We start from the raw sequence: 13,400 nt of genomic DNA on the forward strand, positions 1-13,400 counted from the left end.
GTTTATCACTAAAAATACTTTAAAATTAATTAATCAACAGCTTATGACAGAAGTAAATGACGAGCCTAGACTCTAGAGTCGTGCTCAATAGCAAACAAATATATACAAGTTGCAAACGTCAGCAGTTTTATTTTAATTGATGGGCTTATCACTAATCCTGAGAATTAGCCAATAAACTCCACATTACTAATTACTCTAATAGTCTTCTATGCATAAAACTCAGCCTTTAATAATTTATTTATTATAAAATGTAAAATAAAAAATTGATTGACTCAATATAATAGAAATGAGAAAAGGTTACTGGCCGACCGCCGCGAATAATACACTTGCATCTTCTCTATCTTTTTCATTGTCATACAAAATGATTTCTTGCAAATAATTTTGTCTCCTCATTGGTGTGTTCTCTATGTTGCTTAGAATACTCTCTCACAATAGAAATACTCAAGTCTTTAGTATCCAAAAAAAAAAGGTCACACTTTTAAATCATGATAGCATTGAAGCAGCGTAATGGAAGAAAAAACATAATATTCTAATACTTTATTCTTCTAAAATACTATGAATGTGGTCACAAGGAAGGATTTGTTTTGCCAACCTATAAGGTCTAGTTAAGTATGCATTTTGATTTGTTTCTTTTAGTAATTTATTTAAGGAAGTGTTTGAATGACATCTCTATATATAGAACTTGTCGATCATTTTGCGTGGCTATGCCTCGACGCAGGTACACGCCGAGACATAACACCGGTTTACGTTCTTTCTTTCTATCATTAATGATCAAAAAGTGTCATTGTCATGAACATATTTTGAGTACATATGTGAAATGATAATATTTACCCTCCAAAGAAAAAATTGTATGTAATGCTAAAAGGATGAAAAAATAAGGTTACAAATTATTAGACACCTTGAGGTGTGTCAACAAGAAAATCCCTTTATTTAAATCTTTGGGTAAAGGATTAGAAGTAATTTTGGTAGCCAAATAGTATATGAAATTTGAGAAAAGTAACAATGAGTTCTCCATAATTTCTTGAATGAATTGAAAAAATAACTAGGGAGACGGCGTGGCCCCTTTGCCAATGCATAGCGCGTGCAAGAGCATCAATAGGAGCAATTTTATTTGTTTTCATGGGAGGCAAGGCAGTCATTTCACCTCTTTTTGTGTTTGAGCAAAAACGCCACACTGCAAAGCAGAGTTCTTTTATAATCATGGTTTATGTAGCTAACTCAAAATCTCATTACAAGTAAAGAGAAATAAAGGGAAATAAGACTAATTAATTCAAAAAGGAATTGAAAACTTTTATAATTATCGTTTATGTAGCTAACTTGTTAATAAATTCCTTAACACTCTCATGTTTATCCAAATCCAAGTAATTTCATCGACACATAAAAGTAAAACGTTAATACTATATCTTGTAAATCTTCGAATTTGATACACAGTCATTATTGGAAATGAATGGAAGAGTTATCATCAATTATGCTACCACGTGGCAAAATATTTAGGGTGGAATAAGTACTCTTTCTCGAAGTATTAGCCGAAAACTATGTCATGGTCTTTCCTTTAATCCGCACTTAACAGGAAGAAATAATACAACTAACAAGAGAATAAAAACCATAGTCTTCTAGCTTGGGCTTCGGGATCAAAACATATATGGAGCTGTGCATAGATAACGGAATGGATTTGCAACAACCCTTTGGACGCACTCAGCTAGGGCTGCAACAGGTTGGGTTGGGTTGGACTTTTCAAAACCCCAATTCAACCCTTACTCCCCTTAGCTGGGCCCAGGCTTGACCCGACCCTGTCTCAGGTCTTAGAAAATCCAATCTTGACTGCCCTCAAGGTTGGGCCGGACTGACCCTGATTGGCCCTAATCATAGAGTGAGGGAAGATAAAGATGCATGAACTAAGTTGGGCAGGGTCTAGGAGAAAAATATCAATTTTACATAAAATAACACTATAATAAAATATAAGATAAATTATACGTCATCTTTTGATTTTCAAACAAAACTCAAATCACCTTTTGGTTTTTGAAAATACTCAGTAATTTTGGAAGGGAAAAAAACAAATTGATAAAAATGGTTCACCTATACCCCACATTAGATATTGCTATGTGAACAAGTGATGTGACTATTACAATTGTAAAATATATTTAAGTCACGTTTGGATCAGCATCACGTCAAATTTCAAAGTATAGTTAAATCAAATATCTTCCCATTTATTGGCATGCACATATACCCATGTGTCATGCATGCCTATGATATTCCAACCATTATTGTGCACTCTCCCATAGGTTAAGATATTCAAAGCAATGTTTTGCCATATGGCAAACTCTGATAAGACTGAAACTTGATATATATAAAAAGTACGTAACAATTGTTGACATTTGAAGTAATTGGTCGGAGATTGGCTCTTAAGGGATAATTTTTAAAAAAAAAAATACATTAAAGAAAAAGAAGAAAAAATGGGAATTACGACATATCAATTTAGTTTATCCACTGTCACCAAACAAAAAATTTAGTTTATTTATTTGAGTGACCGAAGTAGATTCTCTAGCATTCAAGATCCTTGATTCTATAGGATTCAAGATCCATTGAGTTATATTAAAAGAAAAATCGATTAGATACTGATATGGTATTAGCCTGGATCAGCTGTATCAGACAAAATTACCACTGAATCTCTTTAAAAAATGAGTTTTCTGACCATTTATCCCTTGTCCGTACCGTGCTACCGATACGATATCGGTGACTAGCAACGATACCGATACTTAGAACCATGGTATTGGGTCAATCACTCAATCCATATTAGAAATCCACCGATATATATGCAAACAACACGATACGAATGATATTTTATGATTAAAAATGATATTTGATCTGGAATCGATAAAACTATGGTCCGATACGATTGATATCTACATCACCATTACCGTGGACTAAATCAATGATCAAGACATACTATCAATGGCCTATTAACCAAAAAACAGTTTTTTTAGATTTTCTATTAAATAACCCCCGGGGTTGGGGGAAAAAATATCTCCTACGATTTCCTACCTGGTATAGTTCCCCAGTGCCCCTAGTAAGATTATAAGACTATAAGAAGGGGGTGGACTCCATCCCGGGCAATGTTTGGGTAGGGATAGGGTAGACATTTCGACCCCCGTATGAGAGGAATTACAGGAACTGTACCAGGCAAAGAATTGCACGGGATAAAGATCTAGATCAGGAAGGGATTGAGCTATTCTACGGTGTAGGGTGCACCGCATATCATGTGGACGACACCACAACTTGGAATGTGAACGAACTCCCCTTTGAACGACCTGGATCGAGCTGAAAATCCAAATTTCTGGTTCAGGGAGCTCCTCGATCCTTCCCGGAAATCACCAAGCATCTTCAATGGCGTTCTTGGTGGATGAGTGCAAGTGCTCTTGTGAATTTTGGATATTCAAAAGCAGTGAGAGCACCACTGTAATAAAGGACAACAATGGTTTCCTAGAAACAAATATATTTGGAAAACATGTTTAATTTTTTTTGTCCACTTCGTCAGGCGTTGAATTCATAAAAATGGCCGCCTCTCTGCGTGTCGATGCATGACCGCAAAGATCCTAAACAAAGTTCTTTTTGTTTTAAGTAAAAAATTGACATTTATTGCATTGACAAAACAAAAAAAACTTGATTATGGTGGTTGGAAAATAATCATAATAGGTGGGCCAGCTTATTCCCCCGTCTATACAGACATTACATTGCCTAGTTGAAGACGCAATATATTCAGACTCGAGAGCTTACCTCGTGAGGTTCTCTTCTGCTACTGCCGCCCCTTTTTATTTCCCTTGCCATGGTGTTACCTTCTTCAGAGTTCCAGATCAGACATTCTTCTTTCCCATGGATCGAAAAATCTCTCTTTAGTCTTTCGAGCAAGAAGGCCTAATAGCCTGTTTTTGGTTTTCTGTTGCTGGGAATTGAAGGATATTCGAGGAAGCTCTGATTCACATCATCAGGAGGGATATGAGTAACACGAAGAGGCCAAGAATCAAAATTTTGCTCCATTTGGTTTACGACAGAGGTTGATATATATTTCTAACATCTTTAATTTCATCATCAATTGTTTGATCACAATAGATAGTAGCAATTAATCATATTACGCTTTTGATTATATTTCTTGTAGGATAACTAGTTGCCAAAAAGAATCGTCAATTCTTCCTCAGATTACTCTCTCTCTCCCTCTGTGAGCGTCATTAGACTAATAGAGAAATGGAAGTCGTAGAGCAGAACAAAGGGAGGAAAAATTTGATCTCCAAGACATGGGAGCTATGCAGATCAATGAGTAGTCGTCCCCGTAGAAATAAATTATCTCTTCCGTTCATGTTAAAGAGTAGATCATGGCCACGCAGAGGCAACCGGCCGCCCATGAACTCCCCCGACAAGAGCAGTTTCAGTACCCGCAGCAGCAGTAGCAAACGCAGCGGCAATACGAGAAGTCAACAAGTTGCACCAGAAGGTTGCTTCGCTGTTTATGTTGGGCCACAGAGACAAAGGTTCGTGATGAAAATGAAGTATGCAAATCATCCACTCTTTAAGATGTTGTTGGAAGAGGCGGAAGAGAAGTATGGTTACAATAGTCAAGGCCCTCTTGCACTTCCTAATTGTGACGTCGATCAATTCTATGAGGTGTTGTCAGAGATGAACTGCGGTGACGCCGGTGAGGTTCGTCAAGGTTGCAGTTTTGTCAAGCGGTCTGGTTCTTATCATCTTTTAAGTCCATCACGGATGTTGGCCGTGAGTGATTTCTAGCTAACTAAGATTATAATAAATCTTTGCCTTTGTTCGCTTAAAATTGCTTTGAGATGGGATGTTATTTCAGTGATCAGTCTCTTTATTAGATCCATGTATATATGGCTATACATATATATATATATATATATATATATATATATATATCAGCATATGTGATTGCTTTCTGATGTTTATTGTGGGGAACTCATGCAACACTTTGATATCTTTACCATGTCGATACCAATATGAATTGATCAATACGACCAATTTGATACCAATACCTAAAACCATGGATATGTATAACTGTATATGATTATGATCTAGAGGTGCAATCAGGCTGGTCTGGGTTGGGGTTTTGAAAGCCTAGGCCCTGTTCAAGGTCCGTATATAATATAAGGGCAAGAGTTCTGTGCAAGGGGAAGGGGAAGGGGAAGGGGAAGGGGAAGGGGAGGGGGGGGGGGAGCATGGCCCTTGTGCAATGGGAAAGCATGTGACGGCATCAATAGGGCGGTCATTATTACCTTTCATGGGGGTGGGGCTGTCATTTTGCCTCCCATGTGTTTGAGTGCAGGGGTGCATTCTCCCACAAAGAACATTTTTCCATAATATAAATATTAAATAGATAAATAGATATAGAAATATTCTAACAACTCCAATAATAGATAGGGTTTTAGAGATAAGGAATAAATCATGGATACGTCCAAGTGACCTTTTCTCACACCCGACGAGGTTGAGCTAGGATATCTCAGCCCAAATCTGATCTTTCCAACCTCACATCGGGCTGACTTTGTCCTGTTTTTTGTTATTTTTATGTCATCTTTTACACCGAAAAACATGACCCCCACGCAATGAAGGTTCATCATACTATTCTAGGGTCCGCAAACCCTTATAGGGTTTTACTATGTTTTCCAAAATATCCTCTTTGTATGCATCTGAAGCTCCGTCCTGATTGAATTTGCATTCACTGTGGCTTAAGGAAAACTCGATCGGTCCTATGTTTAATAAATCAAATGTAAATTATGATACATAATCTATGGCTCTGATCTGAGCCAAGAAGTCCTAACTGTAGCCCAGTCTATGGGCTGAAAAGTCCAACTCAGACCCTGAAAAATGAGTGAAAATAAAAAACTTAGAGTGGAAGCAGCACCAATGGTATACTTTTTCAAGTGGCAACTTAAGTGGGGTTTAAATTTTAATGACAAGTAAGTCCCACCCTCCGCTACTAATGTGGCAACCGGCTAATTTGAACCTTCCTCCATTTATGAAAATAAAGTGAAGAAAAATAATAGAAAATATAATACTCTTAGCAATTCTAGACCAATAAAAACTACATTCCACGTCTATACTATTGGATGTGCATCATTTTTGCCTAATAAAATATCACATTTCTGAAATCAGGATCTACAAGCATTTGCAGGTTCTTACATTTTCTAAAGAAACATTTTATTGCCAATTAGGGTGCAACTCAAGCGGACTAGGCTTGGGTTTTGAAACCCACCACGGCGTGATATCAGCTCTTAGCGTAAGCCCAACTGCCCAAGTCCAACTGTCAAAGTATAATATTCCAATCAAAACACGCCCTGTGAAGCCCATTCCAGAATACTATGACCCTGAGGAGATGTGCCATTAATTTCGATTAAAAAATTATTTTGTGGATGATTTACCATTTTACCCCCACTCAGAACCGTTACACCGATACAGGATTGGGCAAATATTAGTATTGGACATGGTTGATACCGATATGGATCAACCGATACATCCGATCCATTACCTTAAGATTTTAAAACAATGTTTGGGAAAACAAGGGGATTAATATTTTGGCCCCAACGGATTTTGGTAATAAAAGGTCCCATGATGCTGAATTTTTAGACAGAGGGCTGATGATTTCTGCTCAAGTGCCAAGTTTCATCTTGTGGATTCACCATGTGATAAAATAAAGAAGGGAGATGCATATATGGTTTTCTGATCAAACGGCATAGGGGAGTGCACCAATAATTTGTGATCAAACGGTATTGTACATAAAAAGACAACGAGATCATTTTATGCAAGTGCTACCATACCTTGTACGGTCATGGCAACTCAGATAATATTTTTCCAATAAAATTTTTTAAAATTAAGATAAGATGCACAAACCATGGTTTTAAATCAAGGTATCAATAATAGTATCTTAATGATACATATTGGCTGTATCGGGCCAAATCAGATGGTGTTGCCCTTAATTAAAAAAAAAAATAAAAATCGTCTCAACATATTTAACCTAATTAAGAACCGTTTCAACAGTACAAAATTGGGCATGTATCAGTGTCGAGCATGTTCGATACTAATACAGATAGATCGATACACCCGGTCCAATACCGTATTTTAAAACAATGACACAAACTAGTGTGAGGGTGCAATTAAATTAGGCGATGAATTTTGATACATGGCTCCATATATTTTTTTGGTAAATCCTTAATCCACATGATCGGTTAACGTTCTTTTTCCCGATAAATAAATAAATAAAATAAAAAACCATGTGATTAGAATTTGAGTCACAACTTGCAAAGTTGCAATAAGGTGTTACGACTTTAGATTTTTGTAACTTGTCACTTGGTCATGACCAGGTTTCAAAAATGATTGCTCAAATCAATTTGGAATTAGGGATTGATGTATCGGTATTGATATTGGTCTCTATTGATATTGATTTGATATCGATCCGCATCAACAAAAAAACGAAAAATATCAATTTTAGGGATTGGATCTCGTATAGGTCTAGGATTCTAGATTAGTCAAAAAATAAAAATAAAAAAAAAATTTAATACTTTGAAAAAATAAAGAAAAATAGAAACAAATTAAAAAACACACACCTTGAAATAATAGATAAAATAAGAAACAAACTGACAATAAAAATGTAAAAATCATAGTTATAGTTTACAAAACAGTTTTTTCTTTTTTTGGTGAAAAATTCCACCAAAAACCAAAGCACTTGTGATCTGACAAAAAAAGCCGACAGCCAATACCAATTATTGTCCTAGGATTGGTATTGGCCTCGGTCGATACCGATACCTCAATCTATGATTGGAATCGACATTGACCGGTCCAATCGATTCGCACTGATTCCTGTCAGTTTCCGGTTGATTCTGAACGATTCCAACGGATTTGAATTCGAAATTTCGAATCGGCATTTGTTTTGAAACAACCAGTAGTCATGCCGTCACGCCGTCACGGCATACAGGTCGTAGGCTCGTCGTGGCTGATCCTCTCAACCTTTTTTTTTGATAGGGGGAAGGCTGTATACACCTACACAGCCCTTCTTTTCTTCGGCTTCTGGCTAGGTTCAGAAATTTTTCTAGGTTGGTTCATAAGCCGTCCGCGTTTCGTCTCCACAAAATTCTCTTAGCGACTGCTTATTCGAGATTGTTTCGATCCCGATCGTTTTATTAGATTCGGACATTTCCGCTGAATTATTTTCCGACAAAAATATGGGAGAATTACAGGTGAGGATACTTCATTCGGATTAGCTTTATGTGTTATTCGTTTCATCTTTTTTCCTTCAGTTTGCCTCGTTTTTGTGATTGTGTCTGGTGATTTATCTTTTTTCTTTTGTATACTATGATTTCTCATGAATGTGAAAAATGATAATTTTCAGATCTTTTTGTTTAGTATGTTAGAAGAGCTTTGGATTGTGGGAATGGCTGCTTAGGTCTGAAATAGTACCTTAATGCTTTTTGTGGAGTTTGAGTGGGCGCAGGCATGGCAATTACCAATTTTTTTCCCCACTTCACATGGGGATATATGATCGCTGCTATGTTGGTTTTCCTTTTCAATCAAGATTTTATACTAGATAGCATTTGAGTAATAATTAATGGTTAGACGAAATATAATGTGGACCTTAATGGATCTCATAATACGATATAATCTTGGTGAAACAATTGAAAGTGACAATGAAAATAATCTAATACACTCAATAAACTTGAAGTTCAACTTTAAGCCCCAAACATGGAAATTTCACATTGTTAAAGAATACGGGAAACAATAGACCTAAACTTCCACTTCCGCTGCTTCTTCTTTTAGTTACTGTAGAGGAGTTTATGATTCCTTTGCCCCATGAGTTTGAATCCACTACAAGTTTTGTCTTACTCCTCTTTGAACAACTTGTGCAAGAAGTGGCCTCAGGAAATGCTAATTATTCCATCAGAAACACATATTCTAGGACAACTCCTTCAATAAATAAGTCCAGAAAGAGTTTCCAGAAATATCACCATCAAATGCATCATCTCTTATTCTTTCTAGATTTGCATCAGTTCTTCAAAGATCTTCATGGCAGAGGTGGGCAACCCAAGTAGCACATTTATGCTTCTCCTCTCTTTCCCATGAGATAGGAACAAGATCACTTCCTTCTCAGGCAGTGCAACAGGCCCTGATAGAAGAGGGTCTCCCCATCCAAAATCCGCACTGTGAAAAGCAAGCCTAGACCAAGTAGTTATCAAAAGTGTAGCTGCCAAAGAAGGCCTAGCTCTTGTTATTTCAAAATAATCGATAGCTGATCTCATATAGCTATCTGTCACCATCTGCACTGCCTTCTGAACTAACCCGACTGTAAACGATAGTGGGTTCTCCAACAGTTCACCTGCGCTACACACAGAATTTGTTAACACAATTCCATTGCCAAAGTACCCTTTCGGTAATGCTGGATCAAATCTAGACCTTCCATCCACCGCAAAAAGAAGCTTTGTCTGTTGGTCAGGCCTCAATTTTAGCGCTTGACTGCGTGCTTTCCACACGAATGCAGAGAGAGCTTCAAAAGTAGTGCATTTCTTGAGAATTCCTTCTTTCATGACATTCATCTTCAGTTGATCAAGCTTATCAGGGTCAAAACAGAATGACCTGTAGAGCATTTCTTCCTGGTAAAGGTTGGCAGTGTTGGATATATCTTCTATTTCTGCAAATTCATGGTGAGGAAACTCCATCTTTGGTGGGTCCCGGGATTTTAGGATGCTTCTGTCAAGGTAAGGTGGAACACTTAGCTGCAAGCCTCTGGCAGTTTCACCCCATGAGTATACAAACTCCATAGCCCCAATCCCATCAAACATACAGTGGTTCATACACAGGCCGAGGACAAATCCTCCACACTTGAACTTAGTTACCTGGAAGATAAAGATGTTATCTGTGATCCCAGTGCAATCAAAAGGAAAACAAAAAGAGTGGAAAAATAGAGTTTATATGTTCCCTTTTTCTACTTTAATGAAATCTCATTTCCTATTTGAAAAATCAGAATAAGAAATTGTAGTGGAGACGGGGGAGGCTGGGATGGTGGTGGTGGCAGTGAAATAGAGTGATTTTGCTTTCATTTCTTTTTAAACATGTCAAATGACACATTTACTCCTGTTATTAACACATTCTCATTAAAGTGGAGTGCAAAATAAACTTGAAATTGAATTCGATTGAATATTGAAACAGGACCTCAGCTATTTCACTATTTCAGATGAAATGATTTCAATTTCTTATAAATAAGATGAAAAGATCATACCAAACAACATAATTTCAGTTTTTGACTCCATGGATTTGAAATTAAAAATCATACCAAAACAGCCCTAAATAACTCTAATGTCTGTATGTTTAGATCACAAGGACGGACGGAACCTGAAAAATGTATGCGGCTTCTAGAATGAAGGTTTCCCTATCAAAAACTCCAAAGAGTACAAAAGCTGAGTGACACTGACTATCTTGATGCTTCCTCAAACCAAAATATGTCTGCTCCTGTGATGACTAGTTCAGACCTCATGGAAAAATACTTTGAAGAGTAGTGAGTTTGTGTATATTTCTTCCACGTGTAGCTTTATCATTTGCTTGTTGGGTCTTTTTATTTCACATTTAATGTTTAAACATGATCTTCTTATTATGATTTAACATATTCTGAGCAGTTGTATGAATATATGAATAAAGTTGTGAACATAGGAAAGCCGACCTACTATTACTACTTAAAAAATGTCCAAAGAGACAGGCTGAAAATAATCCACAATTCTTCCGGTTTGTTACATAGATGTCTCTAGGATATATCATGCATTATTATAGTAAAAGTCTTTCCATGAGAGATCTATTTCTGGAAAATAATAGTTAGATAAATTTGCATTTATATATATAAAAAAGGATAGATTTACAGACCTGAGCCACCAGAGGAGGAATCTCCAGTATGTTCTTCGCACCAGGAATGTCATAAACCAGCTTACTTAGGGTCGCTGGATCAGGTTTTGTGATGTCCCCTATCTCCTCAATAGTACAATTTGCCTCTGCATCAACAAAAACAGCACCATCCCCTGTGCAATCCACAATCAGCTTTCCCTCTGAACTGATTGTGAGCCGCCCAGCAAGTGGGTAGTAGTGAACAAGAACCTTTGCCAAAGCATCCTTGATGACTTGCCCTGCTTGCTCATTCCCCTTCTCATCGGACTTGAAGCAGTAAATAGTCCGAACGATCACTGCAATATTCTGGTCAAGGTTTGAGAGGAAGTACAGACCCTTCTTTGTCTCCTCTGCTGGTGGAACCAGCATTGGCTCTCCTTGTGTGACACTAAGTTCGGTCACATGCCCATTGGATATCTCCATTAGATGAGTCTTTTCAAGCTCAAGGACCCAAACCTGGGAGTGTAATGAAGAAGATTGGCAATATATTCGAAAAGTAAGCAAACCAGAGGGGTGAATTGGTTAACTGTTCTGTGTTAGAAAGAAAAGTGGGTTTTTTTTTTCTTTTTCTTCCTAGACTGGAAAGAAAACTCTCTTCTATGCAATGCTCTTAAATGTGATGATCCTCCTACGTTAGAAGACAAAGCATGTGTGAATGCTGAAACTCACTCATAAAAACAGAAATACAGAGAGAGATTATAAAATGCTGAAGGGATTTCCAAGGACCCAAGAAGGAAGATAGCTTGCAGGAAAATAGTCCCTCAGAAAAGCATGAAATAATCCCTTACAAATGCATGTGTTGCACAGAAACCTGCAGTAGGCCTGGTGTTCTCGTGAAAGGGGTGTGGAGGGAGTTATATATAGAGAAAGCATGTCAGAGTTTATTCAAAATTGATAATCTTCTTGTTGAGAAGATGAATAGATTATGAAAATGACAGGTTATTGGAGATGGTGCTTACACAACGATGCCTTGATGGGGGAAGTTGAAGTAAGAGAAGAGAAAAGAGAGAGGAAATGGCGTTTTGGGTATAGTTTTGAACAAAAACACTTTCTTTTGTCATATCTCATATGGGTGGGGTTGGCTACTTGCCATGGTACCAAAACATTACCCGCAAGAGATGTCTGGCGTGGAGAGAGAGAGAGAGAGGGTTGGTTGGTGTGGTTGGCGTCCCAAATTTACAAAACTTGGTCCCTTATCGTTTGTCCTGTTATATGACTAAATTACACCTCCAAATTTGTTAAAGCCAAAAAAACAATACAGAAAATGAAAAAGAAAAGTCAGTGACGATGAAAAGAGCATACGGAACACCTCATGCAGTAGGTAGGGTTTCAAGAATGGGAATCGGATCGAGGTTGATCCTGATTCCCCTCGATCCAGCCAATACTGCTCGTCCGATTCTTATACGAAAACTAAGATTGGGGCATTAAAGTACTATTTCTAGGATCGATTCTTTGTTCAGAACAATCCAGGTTGATTCTGATCCAATCCGGATCTACCGTGCGATAAATCGATAAAATAAAATCAACGGTTGAGATCTTCTGATCTCATGGAGTGACCACTTCGATTAGCTGCTTCATTTATTTTTTTCGTTAAAAAATTTGTTTTGGTTGAGATGGTGTTGTTGCGTCTGTTTGTTTGTGTGCTTGTTTAAATATGGATTATGGTTATGGAAGTTGAACACCCCTAGCCCGTGGGCCTAGCCTAGGGCCGTAGGCAGATGTATTTGGAGGTCTCGGGTCACTGGGTGGGTAGTTCCTCACCCCTATTAAGCCTTCCGAGGAACTTGTGGCAGATTGGGTCACTGGGTTCGTGGGTGGGTTGTTCCTCACCAGCTTCAAGGCTTCCGAGGAATGTCCGGCAGCACGGGCACTCCTCACTGGGCGCACCTCGGATACTTGGGCCAGCGTTGGTGATAGTCTATCCATTGAGCCATAGAGGGCCTTTGGTTGCAAGGTTTTAGGTATCGACATTGGATAACTCATATCAAATCGGCTATGACCGATACTAATATTGGTACCCAGTATGGACAAAATTTTTTTTTTTTTTAAATGATTTTTTGATTCAGTATAAACTTGATACGGTGAGTATATATTGGTATCAGTATCGTCACCGACATCGGTTCTGATTTCCTGATTTAAATTCTTGTATAAGGTACCGTATTGTTCACCATCGATATTGTTATCAACATGGATTGGTTATGTTGGGTAGTCGGATTGGATAATCTGTACTGGTATCCGATCTCACTGATATCGATCAACCAATACGATATTAAGATTTAATTTTATAGTTGTATCCTAGAGTTCATGTGTCGATCCAAGTACTAATTAACCACGTGCCATTTCACATGAGAGAGTGCGTGTAACAATGAACACCACCACTAGAAAAAAATTTGTTTTTTTCATCTAATTATATGTATACATATAACATATTAACAGTATGTGTACGGGTTTTATGAATTACATTACGGAAAAAAAGG

General features: G+C 37.6%; 2 protein-coding genes across 2 annotated transcripts; one reads left to right on the plus strand and one right to left on the minus strand.

The window, feature by feature from the left end:
* The first annotated feature begins 4,239 nt into the window (after window positions 1-4,239).
* Window positions 4,240-4,779, plus strand: LOC122653910 (auxin-responsive protein SAUR71-like). The gene has a single exon (XM_043847869.1). It carries the CDS (start codon window positions 4,240-4,242, stop codon window positions 4,777-4,779), a length of 540 nt encoding a protein of 179 aa, XP_043703804.1.
* A 4,094-nt stretch (window positions 4,780-8,873) lies between these two features.
* Window positions 8,874-11,890, minus strand: LOC122655680 (omega-hydroxypalmitate O-feruloyl transferase-like). Its single transcript, XM_043849950.1, has 3 exons — window positions 11,670-11,890; window positions 10,906-11,383; window positions 8,874-9,887 (listed from the first exon to the last, which is right to left on the minus strand). Exons 2-3 carry the CDS (start codon window positions 11,344-11,346, stop codon window positions 9,030-9,032), a joined length of 1,299 nt encoding a protein of 432 aa, XP_043705885.1. The 5' UTR covers window positions 11,347-11,383; window positions 11,670-11,890; the 3' UTR covers window positions 8,874-9,029.
* Window positions 11,891-13,400: the final 1,510 nt, after the last annotated feature.

The sequence above is a fragment of the Telopea speciosissima genome, chromosome 3 (genome assembly GCF_018873765.1).
Source record: "Telopea speciosissima isolate NSW1024214 ecotype Mountain lineage chromosome 3, Tspe_v1, whole genome shotgun sequence".
Lineage (NCBI taxonomy): Eukaryota > Viridiplantae > Streptophyta > Magnoliopsida > Proteales > Proteaceae > Telopea > Telopea speciosissima.

Excerpts from the sequence above, each read along its gene's own strand:
- LOC122653910 (XM_043847869.1), top strand. The coding sequence starts at position 4,240 with ATGGAAGTCGTAGAGCAGAACAAAGGGAGGAAAAATTTGATCTCCAAG.
- LOC122655680 (XM_043849950.1), bottom strand. The coding sequence starts at position 11,346 with ATGGAGATATCCAATGGGCATGTGACCGAACTTAGTGTCACACAAGGA. Across the intron at positions 9,888-10,905 it reads TTCCTCCTCTGGTGGCTCAG|GTAACTAAGTTCAAGTGTGG; the intron begins GTCTGTAAATCT and ends TTTATCTTCCAG.